Source organism: Trichechus manatus, unplaced genomic scaffold (assembly GCF_000243295.1).
Source record: "Trichechus manatus latirostris isolate Lorelei unplaced genomic scaffold, TriManLat1.0 scaffold00011, whole genome shotgun sequence".
NCBI lineage: Eukaryota > Metazoa > Chordata > Mammalia > Sirenia > Trichechidae > Trichechus > Trichechus manatus.
This window is the reverse complement of record NW_004443947.1, coordinates 12369944-12392437: the sequence shown is the minus strand read 5'-3', so window position 1 is coordinate 12392437 and position 22494 is coordinate 12369944. Positions and strand designations below refer to the sequence as shown.

Here is a 22494-nt window from a genome sequence, read left to right as displayed (position 1 = left end):
TACCCCCTGTTCACTGATTACTGATAGGAGTCCAAGATGGTGGATCCGTGCTGCGGTAGCTGATAGGGGACCTCTGCATGTATCTCTCCTCGCTTTCTATTCTCGGTCAGTTTCTTATTCCATTCAGTGCTTGGCTGAGTTCTTTATCTCTTCATTTGATGCTTAGGGTTTCAGGATTGACGTGTGACTCTGTTTGACTTAGTTTTTCTCAAGAACCCATTTCTTAAAATAACACCCAAGGTCTACCATGATCTAAGCTACTTGTGCACCATCATCTTCCACTAAATCCCTTTACACCATAGGTTCCAGCCTCCCCAGACACTTGTCCCCCACAGAGCATGAATATCCTGCTTCTTCGTATTCATGCTGTTTTTCAGCTAAAATGTTCTTGTCATTTCCAATCTTTCCTATCAAACTGCTGTTCACCCCTGAAGGCCAAGTTCACATATTACCACCTCATTGAAGAATCTCACAGTTACAACCCAGTAATCGCACAAAGCATAGCAATGCCTTGTTGGTGGCCCTGACTTCATGTTGTGCCTGATAGTTACATTAGTTCCTCTGGCTGGATTATAAGCTTCCAGAAGTCCTCTTTGTACTTCTCTGTATCTACCTTGACACCCAGGACACAGTATGTGCTCACTAAATATCTGGTGATGTGAATGTAGGGGACAAGACTTACAAAAATGAAACATTGCCAGAAAATGTGTAAGAACCAAGGTGGTAGAGAACAAGGTTCTAATTTGTCAGATTAATCATGCATATAAATCAACTATCTTCGAGGCACAAATTTAAAAGAAGGGAGAGAGGCAGTTGGGGGTGAGGGGTAAGGGAGGAGCAATGCAAAAAAGAAGGAAAGAAAAATATTTACAGAAAAATACCATTTATTTAGCAGTCCACATGCATTATCTCAGAATAGCAAACTGATAATGAAGGCTGTAGAGTTTGAATTTTCTAGGTTTAAATCCATGTTCCTCTAACTATATCCATTTTAGAATACTTCATCTCTCTGAGCCTCAGTTTTCTCATCTGTAAAATAGGAGCGATAGCAATTCTACCTGTAGTGTTGTTATGAATACTAAAAGGTAAATATGTGTAAATTGTCTAAAACAGTGCCCGGCATGTATTAAACGCTCTGTAAATATTAGCTAGTATTAATCTTTACAATAAGCCTTTGAAATCATTATGAAGATGACAATCCCTATTTTACATAAAAAGAAATAAGACTTAGAGAAAGTAAACTACTTGCCAAAAGTTACAGAGCAGGGCCAGACTCTGAGGCCATGTCTGTCTGATTCTAAAGCACAAAGGAGAGAGACATGGCAGGAGGCCCCCTGAATAGAGGCCAATGACCATCCTCAAGTCCCAGCGTTAAGTACCCCAGATAACTCAGGCTGTCTGACCTCACTGGCTGGCTCTGCCTTGTAGTCTGCTTTTCTTGTCTCTCTGCCAGGAAGTCTTTGAAGGCGTTTCACTCTGTGTACAAGAGAGCAATGACAAGTCCATTAGTCCCCTCCCTCATGGTGGGGAGATCCTTACCTACTACCTCAGGTATGTCTCCCATAGAACTTCCTTGACAAAGAAGTCACTGTCCCCTGTCCCAGCCAACCTCACTCCCTCAGCAAAAGAGGCTCAAGTCCCATCGGTCCTTCCCGGGAAAAGCATGAACACATCCTCACTGTTCTTCAGATACTCCATCTTGCATACCTGTCTCCCTATGCCACCCCACTCACCCCGTCATCTCCATTAATGTGGATGGGCCAGAGGGTGTAACTGCTGCCCACAGGAGTCATTCTACAGGCCACTGCAGTCTGATGGCTTGTCTTAGTTACCTAGTGCTGCTGTAATACAAATACCACAAGTCGGTGGCTTTAAAGAACAGAAATTTATTTTCTCACAGCTCTGGAGGCTAGAAATTCAAGTCAGGTTTTAGGCTATGTCAATTCCTTCCTTGTCGGTAGCCCCGGACATTCCTTGGTTTCTTGGCAATCCTTGGCTTGTAGACGATCCTCACATGACATCTGTCTTCCCCTCATGTGTGTGTCTCTGTGTCTATTCTGCTCTTTTTATAACTCGTAAGTGATTAGGTTTAGGATCCACCCTACACTCGTATGACCTTATTAACTTAACAAAGAAAAGCCCTGGTTCAAAATAGGATCACATCCACAGGTACAAGAGTCAAGAATTTAACATTCTTTTTGGAGGGACACAATGCAATCCATAACATGAGTGAATGTGCCTCACTCCCCCAGCCCCTACCCTCATTTTCTGACCTGAATAAATGTGCGGGAATTTCTTGGCAGTGAGGGCCCCGGCAGGCAGGCTTGAAGCAGGTGCACTTGGTACATATTTTGCAGAAAGTGACCAACAAGCACACTTGGCAAAGTCACCTTTGATAAAATAGTATAAGAGTTGCTGTCACATATTGAAGATGAACTCCATGCCAGGCAATGGGTTAAGAGTTTTACATGAATTATCTCATTTCACCTCCACAGCATACATTATTATCATCCCCATTTCACAGCTAAGAAAACTGAGGCTCAGAGAAAGTTAAGGCACTTGCCCACGTATGACTTTAGAACTACTACTAGATCAGTGGTTCCCAGACTTAAGCATGCATTAGAATCACCTGGAAGACTTGTTAACACACAGCTGGCTGGGCTTAGGTGGCACAGTGGTTAAGTGTTTGGCTGCTAACCAAAAGGTCTCAGTTTGAATCCACCAGCCACTCCTTAGAAATCCTGTGGGGCAGTTCTACTCTGTCCTATAGGGTTGCTATGAGTCGGAATTTACTCGACAGCAACAAGTTATTTTGTTTTGTTTTTTCCAGTCAGGTTCTTACAGAGCCCTGGTGGCATAGTTGTTAGGAGCTCAGCTGCTAACGAAAAGGCCAACAGTTTGAATCCACCAGCCACTTCTTGGAAACCCTATGGGGCAGTTGTACTCTGTCCTGTAGGATCGCTATGTGTTGTAATCAACTCATTAGCAACGGGTTTGGTTTGGTTTTTGGTGGGGCCGTTAGTGTGGAGCCCTGGTGGTGCAGTGGTTGAGGATTTGGCTGCTAACCGAAAGGTTGGTGGTTGGAACCTACCAGCCACTCTGCAGAAAAGATGTAGCAGTCTGCTTCCGTAAAGATTTACAGCCTTGGAAACACTGTGGGGCAATTCTACTCTGCCCTACAGGGTCGCTATGAGTTAGAGTCGACACGATGGCAATGGGTTTGGGTTTTTTGTTTTTGGGATCCTTAGCACTGGCCTCGCCTGGGAGCTGGTTAGAAGTCCGAAGTTTCAGGCGCCACCACAGACCTTCTGAATTCTAACAAGATCCCCAGGTGATTCATTTGCACATTCAAGTATGAGAAGCAGATGTTTTAGGTAGCACTGTCCTTGGACTCTGCTAAGATGGCCCAAAGAGAACTGTGATCAGTGGTAGTAGCAGCACTTTTTATAGTCTCTCCTCCTTGGCTTGCTGATGGGTGTGGAAGGGGCCCTGCCTCCTCAGTTTTGAAGTCGCAGTGCACAATATTTGGTGGATACATGCGACTCCATGCCTCCAACCTCCAAAACTTGGCAGCTCACGGTATATCTCGTGCTTGTTGCATTACCAAACAGAAATCCCTTTGTGGGCTTAAATCTGTCAGCCCTCTCCTCAAGGTAAATTGTTTCTGACACTAAAAAAAAAACTTTTGCTTTTGTTTCTTTTGAAACTCCTTGATAAATAGCAGAACCTCCTTAGAAGCGTGCCTAACCCTAGAAAAACATGCTGTAGACGTGATCCGCATAGAGTTGGGAACATCCTATGGTTTTAGAAAAACCTTCTATATTATGAAATCATCAGTCATACAAAGATCAGCTGGGATGGATGACAGGCGAGAAGGTGCTTTGCCCTGCCTAGTCTCTTCATAATGGGACGGTGAATTGAAATGATTTTCTCCTAATAAAAGTAATTATAGTAATAATGATCTCTATTGATTTCTTACTCTGTGCTAGGCACTATGCAAAGCGCCTTACATGCATTATCTCAATTCATTCTCTTAAAACACCATGGGGTTGGTACTCTAGAATTCTTATCCCCATTTTAAAGAGAAATTGAGGCTTAAATTGTCCATGGTCTCACAGCTGCTTTTAAAAAAAGGAAAAAAGAGGGAGATGTAGACTAACTTATAAGCTTGCACCTTGCCAGGTACCTGCTGGGGAGATAGCAGTGAACAAAACAGACCCTCTGTGTCTTCAGGAAGCTTCCATCCTTGTGGATAACGGGACACAAATTATTTGCTAACTTCTCTTGATACCTGAATCGCAATAAGAATGAAAAGCGACTTCACTGTGGAACTCGAGCTGCAGAAAAGCTTACTGTGTACTTTGAAGAATTTAAATATTCATTATGTAATTAATTCTTTTTAGTCACTTAAAAAAAACTTAGACTTTTTTCCAAAAACAGCTTAAGTACTTATTGATGAGAACTTTTCTAACTCTTAAAATGGAGGCATCCCCATATCTCTACAGGTATTTTAAATGAATTGAATTAATCATAGGCTTAAAAGTCTCTTGCGATCTTCGTTAACTTCCCTGGGTTTAATTAAAACATCTGTGCACTTTTAATTTATCGATTCATCCAACTCATATGTCATGTTTTTTAACACACCCCAGCATGCTCTGCATCATTTTTAACCCGATTTCCACTTAACTAAAGCAATTAAATTCACCCCGGATTAATTAAAGCATCCATACTTTCGTGCTTAAGTCAGCGTGTGCTTCTTTCCCCACATGACTCCTGAATGTCAGAGATTTGACACACCTGATGAGTTTTTTTGTCCTTCTGGAAATTCTTCCCTGAATCGCTTTCTTGCTTTATTAATGTGCCATTTGACAGAGCTGGAATGAGGAACTTGGTGCACCTGAACTTCGGCCTTCTGAGCTGGGGACTTTGACCCTGTCTGTCAGAATTTGTCCTCCTGGTTCCTCTCTTCATGGGAGTCCTGCTGGATTTTGCCTCCACTGAGACTAACTTGAGTGTCTGAGTGTTCTGGGTAGGAGGAGGAAACCTGTCAGATCATGGGTGATTACAGAGGCCAGACCAGCTGGTGCTCTTTGCATTTGCACTTGTATCATTGTTCCTTAGTTCTGCTGTCTGACTTCCTTCCTCAATCTTCTTCCTACACAGACAATCCTTGCTACCCTGCCCATTTAATAGATAGGGAAAACTGAGGTGCCCAGAAGGTTAACAGGCTTCTCCGCTAGGCACATTGAGTCAGAGAACTATCCAATTACTGACAAATTAGCCTCCTGAAAGCTAGTCTGGATTTCTGCTGCCACATCCTACCAATAGTGTTTGACAGTCTGGAGTCCTTGGGTGGTGAACGGTTAACTTGTTCCGCTGCTAACCGGAAGATTCAGCTAGGTGGAGGTTGAGTCCACCCAGAGGTGCCTCAGAAGAAAGGCCTGGAGATCTACTTCTGAAAAATAAGCCATTGAAAACCCTATGGAGCACACTTCTACCCTGACACCATGGGGTTGCCATGAGTCAAACTGACTTGACAGCAACTGATTTGTTGGTTTCCCCTCAGCCATGGCAGCATTGGATATTATCAGTCTTTTTCATTTTCTCCAATCTGATAAGCCAAGAATTATTTCTCATTATTTTAGTCTATACTCATGTAACTGTTAATGAATTGTCTTTCTCAACTTTTATTGGCAATCTATATTATTTCTGTTTATGTCTTTGCCCAGGTTTTCGTTCATGTGTCTTTTTATTGATTTGTAAGAGCTCTTTGTGTATTTTTCATATAGAAACTTATTCTGTAACATGTGTTTAAAATATTTCCTCACAGGGTTATTTGTCCCTTAATTTTTTTTATGGCGTCCTTTATCATATAAGAACAAACAAAAAAAAAAAAACACAAACCCATTGCCGTCAAGTCAGTTCCAACTCATAGCAACCCTGTAGGACAGAATAGAACTGCCCCATAGGGTTTCCAAGGCTATAAATCTTTATGGAAGCAGACTGCCACATCTTTCTCCTGTGGAGCAGGTAGTGGGTTCAAACCAAAGACTTTTTGGTTAGTGGCCAAGCATCTTAACCTTTGTCATTTAAATTTTATGTCATCAAATCTGATCTTTCCTCTTTTCCTTCATGGTTTCTGGAATTTTTTTTTTTTTTTCCCATGCTTCCTTCCCCAAGAAAATGAAATCAGTCTTCAGTATTTTCTTCTAATCTTTTTATTTTTTTTTTCTGTTTAGATATTTAATCTGTATGGAATTTATTTTTTTAGTACTGCTTGCAATAGGGGTCAAATTTTATTCTCCCCCAACTGGATTGTGAATTGCAGGGATCTAGCTATAATCAAACTCTCGTTTCCAAATGCTATTTTGCCCAACACCAAACTGGTTAAGTCCAAGCCTAGAAAGCATTGGGGGAAGTAGGTTGTGTTTCAAGGATGTTGAACTTTTTTTCCCCATGATTCCATGACCCAAATACTACACCTTTATTGCTTCAGGGGATTGAAACTGCTTCTTTCTTCATTTCTTTTCCCTATCACCTAACAGAGCCCTGGCGGCGCAGTGGTTAAGAGCTCCACTGCTAACCAAAAGGTCAGCAGGTTGAATCCACCAGCCACTCCTTGGAAACACTATAGGGCAGTTCTACTCTGTCTATAGGGTCACTATGAGTTGGCATGGACTCTACGGCAATGAGTTTTAACCGAGCTATTAATAATAGCAGGACTTTGAACTGGTTCAGTCTGGTTCGACCTCCTGCTAAGAATTTGCCTTTCCACCTCAGATAAACTGAATCAGAATCTACATTTTAACAAGATCCCCAGGTGATTCTTATGCATACATGTATGTACATAAGAATCACGAGGGGATCTTGTTAAAATGTAGATCTGTGGGTGATTCTTATGTATCCCGGGTGATTCTTATGTACATAAGATTCTTGTGTATGCATAAGAATCACTTGGGGATCTTGTTAAAATGTAGATTCTGACTTAGTATATCTGGGGTGGAAATGGAAATTATCAGCAGGGGGTTGAACTGGACTGAACCGGTTTGAAGCCCTGCATAATAGATTGTTGTTATTATTAGTTGCCTTCAAGTCAGCTCCAACTAATGGGACCTTATATGGCAACCTTATGTATAACAGAACAAAACGTTTCCCAGTTCTGTACCACATTCATGATCATTGCTTTGTTTGAGTCCATTGTTTCAGCTCTTGAGTCATTACATCTCATTGAGAGTTTCCCTCATTTTCCCTGACCCTCTACTTTACCAAACATGATGTCTTTTTCTAGGCATTGGTCTTTCCTGATGATGTGTCCAAAGTAAGTGAGTCAAAGTCTCATCATCCTCATTCCTAAGAAACATTCTGGTTGCGTTTCTTTGAAGACTAATTTGTTTGTTCTTCTGGCAGTCCATGGGTATATTCAATATTCTTCTCCAACACCACAGTGTAAACGCATCAGTTCTTCTATCTTCCTTTTTCATTATCCAACTTTCACATGCAAGTAGGTTATTTGTCAGTATTTATTGACTAACTGGGATATAAGGCAATGAATTGTTAGTGCTGTTTTGATATTTTACCTTGGCTACTAGATTCAAGTATTCTCAGATTTCTTTTCCAAAGGGGTTTTAAATCAGATTTCAAATAGTTTTTAAAAGGCATATTATTTAAAATTCCCCTCTGCACATCTAGTCCAGCCCAGAATTGATTTGTCAAGATGTGGGCATTTTCCTTCTGCTTTTATGCTTGCCCTCTTCAGTGACCTTTTCTCCAGGCATTCTTTTCTACTGCGAGCTCCAAGTCCACAAAACTTGTTTTACTTAAAACAGCAAACACAGGTGGCTTGTCCCATTACTTCCCACAGAGTAAATAACACAGATAATTCATCTCATTCCTTACAGAAAACTTTGAGGAGGAAAAAAAAAAAAAAAAGCTCCAGCTTGATCATTAAAATGAGCTTTACACCATTTAGGTGAATCTAAATTGTGTCATTTTTTTTTTTCATCAGCCTGTTAACTTGTCAGTCGTTAGTGGCAGAAGTAATTTATTTTTCTTCTGCAGGAGTCTTAGAGCTTCCATTTACTAGATTTAGTAAAACAGGAATAGTCACTTTATATAAACATTTTAATTAATTTTAAATTGAGGCTTGAATGCACAATGTTCTGCTCCCATAAGCCTTAGGAAGAAGAAGAAGAGAGAGAGAGACAGAGAGAGAAGGACCTAAAACACTCCACATGTGATTCATAACCAGTCAAGACCTCCTCCTGCCTACAGCCAGAGAAGACTGGGTAGAGAAGAAGAAGATGATTCTAATCAGATGATCAGAATCATCTAATAATCTTGTAGTGGTGGGGGTAGAGGTGGTAGCCCATGTGAGGTGGGTGTGTGTGTTTCAGACATACTGAATTTTTAATTTTATTAACCCTTGTAGTCGAATTGGAGATTCAGTTTCAAATTTCATGAGGGAACATCTGCTAATTGCCTTGTAGGTGTTAGCTACTGCTTTGAGCCCTTTTACATGTTCTCATTTAATTTTCCCACCAACTCTGAGTTGTTGTTAGTCCGCCATCGGGTCGATTCCAACTCATAGCAACCTATGTACAAGAGAAGGAAACACTGCCTGGTCCTGTGCCATCTTCACGATCATTGTTATATTTGAGTCCATTGTTGCAGCCACAGTGTCAATAAATCTCATTGAGGGTCTTCCTCTTTTTTGCTGACACTCTACTTTACCAAGCATGATGTCTTTCTCCAGGGACTGGTCCGTTCTGATAACATGTTCTAAGTATGTGAGGTTAAGTCTTGCCGTGCTTGCTTCTAAGGAGCAGTCTGGCTGTACTTCTTCCAAGACAGATTTATTCATTCTTTTGGCAGTCCATGGTATATTCAGTATTCTTTGCTAATATCATAATTCAAATGTATCAATTCTTTTTTGGTCTTCCTTATTCATTGTCTAGCTTTCGCATGCATATGAGGAGATTGAAAATACCATAGCTTGAGTCAGGCACACCTTAATCTTCAAAGTGACATCTTTGTTTTTTAACACTTTAAAGAGGTCTTTTGCAGAAGATTTGCCCAATGGTATACATCATTTGATTTCTTGACTGCTGCTTCCATGGGCATTGATTGTGGATCTAAGTAAAATGAAATCCTTGACAACTTCAATCTTTTCTTCATTTATCGTGATGTTGTTTACTGGTCCAGTTGTGAGGATTTTTGTTTTCTTTATGTTATGTGTAATCCATACTGAAGGCTACATAGTCTTTTGATCTTCCTCAGTAAATGCTTCAAGTCCTCCTAACTTTCAGCAAGCAATGTTGTATCATCTGCATATCGTAGGTTGTTAACAAGTCTTCCTCCAATCCTAATGCCATGTTCTTCTTCATATAGTCCAGCTTCTTGGATTATTTGTCCAGTATACAGATTGAATAAGTCTGGTGAAAGGATGCAATTCTGATGTGCACCTTTCCTGATTTTAAACCATGCAGCATCCCCTTGTTCTGTTCTAACAACTGCCTCTTGGTCTATGTACAGGTTCCTCAACAGCACAATTAAGTGTTCTGGAATTCCCATTCTTTGCAATGTTATCCATAATTTGTTATGATCTACACAGTTGAATGCCTTTGCATAGTCAATAAAACACAGGTAAACATCTTTCGGGTAATCTCTGCTTTCAGCCAAGATCTATCTGACATCAGCAATTATATCCCTTGTTCCATGTCCTCTTCTGGATCTGGCTTGAATTTCTGGCAGTTTCCTGTCGATGTACTACTGCAACCATGTTTTAATTATCTTCAGCAAAATTTTACTTGGGTGTTATATTAATGATATTGTTTGATAATTTCTGCATTCCATTAGATCACTTTTCTTTGGAATGGGATGTATAAGGATATTTTCCAGCCAGTTGACCAGGTAGCTGTCTTCCAAATTTCTTGGCATAGACAAGTCAGTGCTTCTAGCATTGTTGAAACATCTCAGTTGGTATTCTGTCAATTCCTGGAGCCTTGTTTTTCACCAGTGCCTTCAGTGCAGCTTGGACTTCTTCCTTCAGTACTGTCAGTTCTTGATCATGTGCTACCTTCTAAAATGGTTGAACGTCAACCAATTCTTTTCGGTACAGTGATTCTGTATATTCTTTCCATCTTCTTTTGATGCTTCTTTTGTCATTCAATTTGTTGAGAGACAATTAGAATTACCCCACTTTTTGAAGGGAAAACTGAGTAACAGAGAAGTTCAGTAAGTTGGGCGCCAGGCTTTGAACTCAGGTCTTTCTTATACCAAAATCCTTTCTCTTTCCACTTGTACTCCATATTATTTTTTAGTAGAGAGTGGAGACAGAGTTATTTTTCCTATGTTGTTGTTGTTGATTACCTCAAGTCTGCTCAACTCATGGCAACCTTTATGTATAACAGAACAAAACATTGCTCTGTCCTGTACCACCTTCATGATCATCAGTACGTTTGAGTCCATTGTTGCAGCTATTGAGGGTTTCCCTCGTTTTCCTATAAACTTTCATTAAAATAATGAAGATTTGATGACAATAAAAATACAAGAACTCATTGCCATAGAATCAATTCCAGCTCATAGTGACCCTATAGAACTGCCGCATAGGGTTTCCAAGGAGCAGCTGGTGGATTCAAACTGCCAACCTTTTGGTTAGCAGCCATTGCTCTTAACCACTGTGCCACCAGGGCTCTAAAAATATAAGAAGGGTTATTAATTCAGAGGTTCCTAATTCACACCCAGCTTTTGGGCCGAGGATCAGGCTGAGCCTCATACATGTGATGTTCTGGGTTGGGTTATGTTTGAGAATGAAGGTGTTCTCCGTGCAGGTCAGCTTGGTGATCACTGGCATTTGTCTGCACTTTCTTTGCCTGGGTAGCAAATAGATTACTCAAGAGCCTCACTCCTCTAATTAGCCTACCTTCTGCTTTTTATGTGACATCAGCTCGCCCCACCAAGGGCCTTGCTTTCCAGCAAGTGAACATCACAGCATTTTGCATTTTTGACCACACTTCTGGGGAACAGGCTGCAAACATATTGAGAGAAGGCTGCATTTGGAATGTGGAGAACTCTCTGACCTGACTACTTTCCATTTCTTTTCCCTGAGTAATTTAATTAGGTCACATTTTAAATTTGATTTCCCATGCACCTCATTTAAAAAAAAAAAAATCCATTCTTACCTTCTGATCAATCTTATTTTTCCACCACTTGGAGTTTATGCAGGAAAAAAAAAAACAATTTTCAGTATGAATAAAAAAAAAATCCTAACTATATTTTATCAATTAATAAAGACAATAATTATTTGTTTCTTACTTCCTACCCTCTACCATGAGGCAATGATGGCTCAGTGGTAGAATTCTCGCCTCCCATGTGGGAGGCCCAGATTAGATTCTCAGCCAATGAACCTCATGCACAGCCACCACCTATCTGTCAGTGGAGGTTGGCATGTTGCTATAGTGCTGAACAGGTTTCAGCGGAGCTTCCAGACTAAGATGGACTAGGAAGAAAAGCCTGGCGATCTACTTCTGAAAATCAGCCAGTAGAAACCCTATGGATCACAACAATCCAACCTGAAATGGATCATAGAGATGGCACAGAACCGGGTAGCATTTTATTCCATTGTGCATGGAGTCACCACGAGTTGGAGGCCAACCTGATGGCAGCTAGCAACAGCAATTCTTTACCACCTTTGGTAGGGGAGGGGGTTGTGTGTGCAAAGGAGCCCAGTGGTGGTGGTTTGATTATGTAACTTTCTCTACCACCCACAGCAGCTCCTCCAACGTATAACCCTCATTTCAGGATCAGTCCTTGGAAGCTCATCTGACTGCACATTGTGCAGCCAAACTTTTCACTGTTTTCTTATTTCAGTGTGTAGCGGGAGACTAAGGAGAGGAATGATGCTGATTCTAGTCTTCCCACCTGGTGGTACCTCTGATTAGAAATGACAGATACCTAAATCAGAAATGATGAGTAGGTTTTGAATGCCAATCCTGCCTGCTTGGAGGTCTCAGCTTGGGCACTGTGTTGAAGCTTTTGAGACTCTGCCTGGTCTCAGAGGTACAAGATCTGTGATGAATTAATGATGTCTACAGAGGTGCAGGAAGGGAGAATGGTAGTTCGGGAGCACAAATGCGCCATCCCTGACCTAGATCTTAGCATGAGACTCCTAAGGAACGGACATGAAGAAACTTACTCTGTCTTCCAAGTCCTCCCAAAACTTAGAGAAAGCCAATGATTTCTCATACTGGTTCATACTGGCACAGTCACTCATTTGAATCTTGGGTACCCTGGGTTCTAAGTTCTTTCCTCTAGCTTCTTTTAGACAACCAACATCTGTAGCAACTCGGTACAGATCCCTCTCCGTAAGCATCACGAGGGTTAAGACTTCTGCTAAGAATTGTTATCCCAATAGTTGTCACAGCTATCCTGTTGTAAAGTGTCTGTACTCCAGTCACTGAGCTGTTTTAATATTAGGTCAGTTTGCAATTAAGGTAAAACATGAACTTGCCCAGATTAAAAAAAATAAATAAATAACATTGTGTATGCAGCATAAGGTCCATTCCAAAAACTGTTCCTTCCACATCTTTTGTAAACGGCCATTTAGAGCTTACCCATAATTCCACCACTTGGGAATCCCTAAATATCAGGACCATAGGAGAAATACTTAATCAAGATGATGAATCAGTTGATGAACAGAGCACTGGAAAGAAATCAACAATGATAAGCATAGTTCCTGTCCTTAAGAAGCTTACAATATCTTTGAGAAATGAGACATTCACAGAAAAAAAGCAAATTACTGTAAAAACAAATAGAAATATAAGAAATGGGGATTGATAAGGCAGGGTGTGGCAGTTGATTAGGGTGGAGTGATATGATTAGATGTGCAGTAGCTTCATGGGGCAGGGTGATCACTCAGGTTGTGCCCGAATATTCCAAATCACTGGTAACAGCAGGGATCACTGCCATGGTTATTTCTGAAGGTCTCTGAATGCCTGCTCTACAGCCCGGAGCAACACCCCCATTTTAGGCCCAAATTTAAAGCCATAGATTTGAAAATTAGGTCCTTTACACACTGATGCTGAAAAATCCAAAGCGTGGAGATGTCCCCTAAAATCCGCTCTTGATGAACTCTGTTATCATTGTTGTTGTTAGGTGCTGTCAAGCTGATTTCGACTCATACCGAGCCCCTAGGGTTTTCTTGACTGTAATCTTTATGGGGGCAGATCACCAGGTCTTTCTTCTGCAGAGCTGCTGGGTAGATTTGAACTGCCGACCTTTTAGTTAGCAGCCTAGTGCTTAACCATTGCACCACCAAGCTCCTTTGATGAACTCTAAAAGGGGAAATTGGGGCCAAACCAGTGAAAACTGTAGGTAATCTCACACCCAATAACCACTAGTGAATCTCAGCCTTCTTCCTATCAGAGTATGCAAAAGGGTCCCGGCCGAAATGTGAACTACTAAAGATTTTGTATCGTCAGCTTGTACTCTCCCTTCCTTTGTAATGGACATAAACTTATGAGGAGTCACCTAATCCTGTGGGAGTAACATAATCAGCAAAACAGATCCTCACCCCCAGTACCAACAACCATGATAAAAATAAAGAAGTCCAAGTAGCTTAGTAAAGGGCACAGCTTTGTACTTGGACCAACCCGATATTCATTCAAGTTCCCCCTCTGGTGAGCTTTGGACTCAGTGCAAGTAACTTGCTCAGTCTTAGCCTCATCTGTAAAATGGGAATCATGATTCTAGCACCTGCCTTGTAGGATGATCGAGATGATTAAATAAAGTGCACATAAAGCATTCTGTACTGTGCCTGGCACATACCAGTTGCCATGGAGTCTGTGTCAACTCATGGCAACCTCATGGGTGTCAGAGTAGAAGTGTGCTCTGTAGGGTTTTCAATGGCTGCTTTTCTGAAAGTAGATTGCCAAGCCTTTCTTCTGAGGTCCCAGTGGGTGGGCTTGAACCTCCAACCTTTCAGTTTACAGCCAAGCATGTTAACTGTTTGCCCTACCCAAGGACTTCTGTATTAGCACATAGTAAGCATTTAATTGGTGGTAGCTGCTGCTGCTAATGCTATTAGTAGCATTTTTATTGTGGTTGTTGGTGCTGATGTTGTTTATTTAAAGATGGCTCTGTGCCTCCCTTGCCAAAGTCCCCAGCTAGAACGTTGAAGGCAAAGCCAAAACTCCAGGCCGGCTCTGCCTCATTAGTCTGACACAGCCCCTTAGGTGCTGGCACCTTGTGACCTGATGCTCTCTCTTTGGTCTTCACAGCCGCCTGCCCTGTCCTGTGCAGCGGGAATGGACAGTATTCTAAAGGGACGTGCCAGTGCTACAGTGGCTGGAAAGGTGCGGAGTGCGACGTGCCCCTGAATCAGTGCATCGATCCTTCCTGCGGGGGCCATGGCTCCTGCATTGATGGGAACTGTGTCTGCTCTGCTGGCTACAAAGGCGAGCACTGTGAGGAAGGTAAGCCCCGCAGGGCCAGCTGGGCAGTGGGGGAAGCAAAAACCAAAACCATAACATCAATTCGGACTCATAGCAACCCTATAGGATGGAGTAGAACTGCCCCATAGGGTTTCCAAGGCTGTAAATCTTTAGGGAAGCAGACTGCCACATCTTTCTCCCACGGAGCGGCTGCTGGGTTCCAACTGCCAACCTTTCGGCTAGCAGCCAAGCAGTTTAACCACTGCGGGAGGCATTTATTTGCTGGGCCGAACTTTTGCTAAGAAGCCCAATCCCAGGCTCCATGTTTTGCACAGGAAACATCTGTATTTTGCATAGAGAACTTCAAACCCCTCAGCTTTGATGGCATCTTTAGTTGTATAACAGAGAAGGCCTGTGGAGATGGTTCTAGAAGGAATGTTTAGTTTCACTTTCCTTTACTGAAACAAGCTCCTTTTCTCTTCTTCGTTTTTCTCTTTAAATTGCTTTCTCCGCCTTTCAGTCTTCTCATTTCCTCTCCTCCTACCCTTCCTTCTTCTTTTTCCTCTTTTTCTCCCTTCACCTTTCCCTATTTTTCTCCCTCTTCTGCTTTATCTAAAGGCCTCTGAAGTGGGAATTGCTAAAGCTATCTAGAGATAATAGAAATAACCATTTCTAACCTCTCTATCTGCCTCAAGTTGTTTTATACTCTTCCTGGTCATCTAAGACCTGCATCAAAAACCAAACCCGTTGCCATCAAGTCTATTCCGACTCATAGCGACCCTACGGGACAGAGTAGAACTGCCACATAGGGCTTCCGAGGAGCGGCTAGTAGATTCAAACAGCCAACCTCTTGGTTAGCAGCAAAGCTCTTAACCACTGCACCACCAGGGCTCCAAGACCTATATATGCCTGTGTAAATATTTTAGCAAAAATTAATATCAGTAGAGAGCAGTCAGGCTGGAAAGACTATAGGTATCCATGTTACTTACAGACACCATGTGAGGCAAACTATTCCTGGCTTCCTGCAATCACACAGTCAGATAGAGGAGAGTAGGGGTGCAGCCAGAGGGCTGGGAGTACTTAGGAGCTCACTACGGTGGATCACAATGGTCTGATCCACAACCAATCAGCGTTTTGTTCCATTGTGCATGGGGTCGCCATGAGTCAGGGGCCCACTGGACAGCTGCTAACAACAACAAATAGCATACATGAAAGTGGCCTCAAGCACGCATGGGTAAACGTCAGAGGATGGAATAAACTGAATCCAGCCTGACTAAATAGTCATGTGTCAGGCTTGGTGATTAAAGAAAGGGTGACACAGAGAGGAAGTGCAGGAAACAGAGAGGAAGAACACGTCTCTGGAAGTGTTCTGAAACCAGCTCTAACTAGTCCTAGTTACTCTAGTTAGTTCTTTCAGAAGAGTAATTTGGTATACCAGGGTGATGGGAGCAAGTTGTGGTACCCATAGGGCAAGGGGAACTCAGCCAAACTTCTGTCAACCTTCCCTTCTGTGTTGCCCTTACAGAAGATGGTCTCTAGTTGTTCATTATGGCTTCTCACCATACAAAGAGTCAACCGCAGTTGGTAGGAAGGTAAGAACCCAGGCACCCTCAGCCTGGTGCCCACTCCCCAATCTTTGAATTGGCTCCATCCCTGCCATCCAGCCAAGCACCTGCCGCTAAGTCCATCTCCCAGTAAAATGTCCCCATGTGACTCAAACAGCCCTTCTCAGCCATGTTCCCAGTGGAAAAGGAAGTCTCAACTCACCCAGTAAGCTCTGTGTGAGATAGCTCAAGGAGACCGCCCCCCCAACCCATCCCCCCCCACCCCCACCCCACTCCACCCCCAGGATGTCTGCACAGAAACCAGCCTGTTGGAAGTCCTATGCTAGCATTCTGTCTCAGCTTCTCACAGCCAAACTGACCGCAGGCTGGGTCCCTCCTACTGATGAGGTAGGACCTCCAGTTCTATATTGCACAGCAAGTACCAGTGGGTCCCTTTTCCCATCCCATTAGCTTATGGATCTCCAGGGTTCTATACAAAATAAGTGATCACTATACCCCTCACCACAAAAGAATGACAGGGGCTTATCCCTAGACATACACACATATGCTTTCCTTGTGAAATCTCCCATTTATAGTTCTTAGGGAGTCTCTGGGTGGAACAAATGGTTAACCTACTTGCTGCTAACTGAAAAGTTAGGGGTTTGAGCCCACCCAGAGGCATAATACAAATTTATTGTGTCATATTTCTAGACACAATAAAAGGAAAGGCCTGGCAATCTACTTCTTCAAAATCAGCCACTGACAACCCTATAGAGCTCAGTTCTACTGAGACACACATAGGGTCGCCATGAGTCAGAATCGACTTGAGGGCAACTGGGTTTAGTTTTTAGAACGATGATAACAAAGAGTCAGCTTCCATGACATTATTCTACTAAGATTTTTCAATATATCAGTGGTAATCCCCTTAATGGGGCCCAGAAGTCTGACCCCCAGATCTTCACTTGCTCAACTCTCTATATATTTTTCCTCCATTATAAAAGGTAGCCTCCCTGTGTCTGCATCATAAAACCAAATTGGGGGTTTGGATGGAGGACATACTTATTTAATAACTCTGCTTGAAAGGTTAAAGTTCTTAAAGATAAATGGATTGCAGGAGGCAAAGCTGCTTTTGCTGAAAACATGCGAGAGGCCAACAATATGACAAGAAATGTTAAAACGACCTTTTGCATACATCATTGGAGAGAGCAATGACATTGCCACTCTTAGAATTTTTTCCCTCCAGTAAAGATTGTTCACATCAGTATCAGTGGAATTTCAAGTGATTCCTCAACTCTTTTACTATCCCCACCAGTCTTATTTAAATTTTCAAAATGAATTAACCATCTAATAAAACAAGTACCCCACATGGATCATTACCAAAGGATGAAGCCTCCTGTATTGATTTCTGCTGCCCCAAAAGAATGAACCGAGGTGATTCATACGCTGTTTTCAAAATAGGAAATGGAATCAGAAAGTCTGGATCAGCAGTTTTTCTTCCAGTTAGCTTTTTAATTTCTGATATTCATCATAGTCATAATGTTCAAACAATTTACCTGAAATGGCCGTGGCCAAGAGCTCAATAGTTGCCATCCTATGTTTTTGCTACGTAACCATTGTTGTACTATTAACAAATTTGCACCAGAAAATGAAAGGACATATTTGCGAGGTTTCATTCAATGGTGTCTGGGGGTGTGGGAAGGTGATGAGAGAGGAATTGACATATTAGATTAACTCAGCCATGTTTTCATGTCAGTTTCATGGTCGAGTCATTTTTCAATGACATTTAACTTCATAAATGTAATTCATGGTTCTTCGGGGGTTCATAGTACATATTGTTTGTAAAACTCCTTGACCTCCTTTTTTATCCTTAGGGATAGAAATTGCATTCACAACCCTTTTTTGTCAAACCTACAGAGGGCCCAAGACTAAATGAGTTCTAATGATTTCAGCTGCCAGGGGGCTGGTGTTTCAAGGCACATGGTACTTAGCTAGTAAAGGCCACTGTCCCCCTTTTAAGTATAACACCGTTTCTATTTATAAAGCTTCGTAAAATGCCATAGTCCCTCCTGCCTGCTAAAGACTCTAAGGAGGTGGCCACAAGACCATCTGATGAAATTGGAACCAAATTTAAAATGCATAGTGAAACTGCCCCTCTTAAAACCTGAATTTAGTTAAGCCATCAGCTGCTATAATTATATGACACTGAGGGCGTGTTTACTGGTATCACTGACCAGAGAAAGGGGTAGCTCGTATTTCTAGATACAATAAATGGTCCTTTTGATGACATTCTAGTAGTGGGCTAATAAATCTCAGCAGATTTTCTTCCTTCCTTCATACTATAATCCAGAATAGCAAAGAGATAGCTAATTTAGCTGGATGAAAACTACTATTTTTCTTTTTTTTTTCCCCTTTGGTATATTGCTTTTTATTGTTTCATCTTTTTAGGGACAAAATTATATTTTTGAAAGTTCCTCGCCATTGGCATCTCGCCAAAATTTTAAGTGGCTATTTATAGATTGAGAACAACTTTTGAGGCACGTAGCACACAAGATACTTTTGTGTATATTTTGATTTTGCTGTATCAGAAATGGGGACAGAGTAAAAAACTAGAATTTCAGGATTTTCTTTTCTTAGAAGAATACGAACATGACTGGTTCCGAATGAATGTGTTTGTATTTTGCAGATCTGAAATTGCATAGCATTCTTTCCAAAACTAAAGGAGCTGTTAGCACCATTCCCTTCACATGGAAGTGTGTTCCACTAACAACAACTGCTTAGAGCAAAGTCCCAGTCTGTCATTCATTCTCATACCAATTGTGCACCGGACACCTACCATATTCCCTTCACTGAGCGAGGCGTGAGACACCGAAATAATTGCATAGTCTCTTTGTAAATGTATTCCATGTGTTTGAACCTTTCAGTTAAAATTTACATCCAGATGTGCTTAACCACCCTGAATGGAACAAATCTGAAGATATCAGAAAGGGTTTGTATCATCAGGAGTTACATTCCCCAAGACAATGAATTTAACATTAAAGTGTTTGTAACCAGAACAAGTCACATCATCATAAACATCCCAAATAAATCACCTAAAAAATTTACCTTTCTGAGAGTGTTTTCCTAATTCCAAAAAAAAAAAAAAAAAATCATTGGCAGCCTCTGTTTTCCCATGGCTCAAACAGTTTTGAATTAATCTATATAAATAATATCTTTCTGAGAATATCTGAATGAGATCCTGAGAAATATCTCTGAACACTGAAAATTCTTTTTTTTTTGCCTCAAGGGAAGCTTCACGGAACATTGTAATTTCAAATAAATCCAAATTTCTCCAGTCTGATGTCCCCCAGGACTAGTTTGTGGCTTGGATAATCGAAACAATGTCACATTTCATCAGAGCCAAGATAGCATCAATTTTAAAACACACCTTTATTTTGTGTACCATAAGAAAGAAAAAAAGGCATTTAAAACGGGGAGTGTGATATGGGACACTATAAAAAGCGGGGACTCCAAGGGGTGACCACCTCTGTGTTAACGGTAAATGATTTAAAGACCAAAACATTTGCATGTTTCAGTCTTGGCATTTATCAGAGGGGAGAAAACAAAATCTTCTCTAAGAATTTGAAACACAAAATGATGCGCAAACCCACACAAGGAACTGAATTACACTATCAGTGTGGTCCAAAAAAGCTCAAGAAGAGAAGTTAAAGTGGTATCAGGCCTGCTGTGCCCCACCACCACCCCACCCACCCCCCAGGTGATAGAAGAAGCAAATGCTTTAATCTATGCCAACAAACCTCATTTCAGAACTGTTAAATTGGGGGACATTTGTCTTAATCCATCAAATGTGGTGATGAGACCTCCACATGTCTCTGACCTACCAGGCAACATCCAAGCCCTCTACAGGAGCAGTGTTCCCCACTCAAATGCCACGTTTTGCAGAGCCCTCTTCTCCAAGTGCCACAGCATAATTTCCTAGGAGTACAAGGAAGTTGGTCTTCCTCTAATCATTGGACTGGATGGATGTCCAAGGTTTGGGTCCCATTCTCATGCAAAAATTCCTGTCTTCCAAAACTGACCTGTAGCATCTCACTCTTCTCCTCACTTTGAATGGATTCCAGAGTACTAATCCTCAAGTTTGGAGTCCCTGACTGGTGGAAACAGTTAAATGCTCAGCTACTAACCAAAAGGTTGGAAGTTCGAGTCCACCCAGAGGCACCTCGGAAGAGAGCCCTAGTGATCTACTTCTGATAAATCAACCATTGAAAACTTTATGGAGCACAGTTCTACTCTAACATACATGGGGTCACCATGAATTGGAATCAACTTGTCGACAACTGGTTTTAATCTTCAGGTTGCCCACTGGATGTATATCCACTTTGATTGTGAAGATGGCCAAACAGACCATGAAACAGGCAGGAGTAACAATGACTGGAATGTGCCCATTAACCCATCCAACTGACTGGTGAAAAGTCATTTCCATGGCCAAAGAGACTAGCCCATCCAGTCCACTCATGATTGCCTACAGGAAGGCTACCCCTTTTGGATTACTTCTACGTCCAACTTTACTTCTTCTATCCTTAACACTTACTAACTCCTTCAGTAGGTGTGTGCTCAGAAAATGAAAACTAATTTTAGACTTAACCTTAAGTGAAACTTAATTAGGAGAGTGACTCATTTATGAGTTTCTTTTTAGTCTTTTGTTACCTCTTGAAGTCAAGTATTAGTGAAGACACAATGAGCCTGTATGTTTCTCTCTTATCATGGAAGGTAATTGGGTTTGGTAATACAAGTAGAGACATCACAAGTATTCGTGTTCCAGTCTTAGACGCTCAGATATGGTTTAATTGAGGTATTAATATTAATAAGTTACTGTTGTTAGGTGCCGTCCAGTCAATTTTGACTCACAGTTATCCCACGTGGCAGAATAGAACTGCCTCATAGGGTTATCTAGACTGTAATCCTTGCCGAAAGGAGCCCTGGAGGCATAGCACTGCGCTGCTAACTGAAAGGTTATTTGAAACCCACCAGCCGCTTCATGGGAGAAGGATGTGGCAATCTGCTTCGGTAAAGATTACAGCCTTGGAAACCCTGTGGGGCAGTTCTCCTCTGTCCTATAGGGTCGCTAAGAGTCGGAATTGCCTCAATGGCAATGGGTTTTTGGTTTAATCTTTGTGAGAGCAGATGGCCAAGTCTTTCTCCCATGGAATTCTAAAGGTTGAATGACACACCTCTATATCTGACAGTTCCTAATTCTGCTTGGAAAATCTCTTCTTTTCTTCTTGCATTCTTTTCAAGTTTGATATTTAGTGGTTTGACGAATAAGCCTTTTACTCTTTATGAGTGTTCTCCAAGGGACCATTTATGTATGCACCACCTGTGTTATTCCACTCACTTTCACAAACTAAAAAGCCAAACCCGTTGCCATCGAGTCCATTCCAACTCATAGTGACCCTACAGGACAGAGTAAAACTGCCCCATAGTGTTTCCAAAGAGCGGCTGATGGATTTGAACTGTGAACCTTTCGGTTAGCAGCCATCTCTTAACCACGGCGCCACCAGGGCTCCAAATGGATAGGAATCGGCAAACCACTGGCCCATCCAGCAGTAAGCCTGTGTCTTGTGACCCAGGCCCTATGAGTGATCATACCTTTTCCCCTTTGTGTCTTCCAGTTGATTGCTTGGATCCTACCTGCTCCAGCCATGGAGTCTGTGTGAACGGAGAGTGCCTCTGCAGCCCTGGCTGGGGTGGTCTCAACTGTGAGCTGGCCAGGGTCCAGTGCCCAGACCAGTGCAGTGGGCATGGCACTTACCTCCCTGACACGGGCCTCTGCAGCTGCGATCCCAACTGGATGGGTCCCGATTGCTCCGTTGGTAAGCCAAGAGGTTTCCTCCTCCTTTTTCCCAACACTCATGCCCTGTGTTCTTCCATGAGCCCAGATGATGGGAATCTACTCTTCACACTTCACTTGGAGTAAGGGGACTTTTGTGTATTGCATAATGCCTTTCTTAACTATCTTCTCCTCAATCATGGAGTCTGTGATCTTTGAGGGAAAAAAAAAAAAACCCAACATGTAGGTTCTTGTGCCTCATTGGTTCCATCACCACAAATGGATGAGAGGCCAGGAGTTATGTTTCCATTTGCATTATAGGTGTTCTTATGTACACTCCCTAAAGGTAGTGAAAACAAAACAGAACAATTCAGTCCCAGACAAATGGGGAAGAACATCCTCTAAAACAGAAAAGAGGCTCCCTCGGGGTGCTGTGTGAACATGTTATAAAGCTCCACAATGCTCCAGTGACAGGAAAATAATGAAGTTGCACTGTACACTTTATTTTCCTAAAATTAAGAGTGTGTTTCTTACCTCCCAAGTGACCTTAAAATGGAACAGTTCAACAGTTCAAGCCAGCCTCAAACTTCCTGAGCCCAATTCCATTCACACTGACAAGTGCCGATCCGGGCCGCAATCGTCATTCCGCCCCCTTCCTCTGGGTAGCGAGACAGCTGTCAGATTGCCACAGCAA

The 22494-nt window shown here is 42.0% G+C and overlaps 1 protein-coding gene across 5 annotated transcripts in view; it reads left to right on the top strand.

Moving 5' to 3' along the window:
* TENM2 (teneurin transmembrane protein 2) overlaps positions 1 to 22494 on the top strand; it is a 1072759-nt gene that overhangs the window by 905578 nt on the left and 144687 nt on the right. For all 5 annotated transcript variants that reach the window (XM_012560118.1, XM_004371224.1, XM_012560117.1 and 2 more), the window contains 2 exons: positions 14277 to 14471; positions 21643 to 21843. In XM_012560118.1, coding sequence (XP_012415572.1) covers positions 14277 to 14471; positions 21643 to 21843 — 396 coding nt within the window. The remainder of the gene's footprint in view (positions 1 to 14276; positions 14472 to 21642; positions 21844 to 22494) is intronic.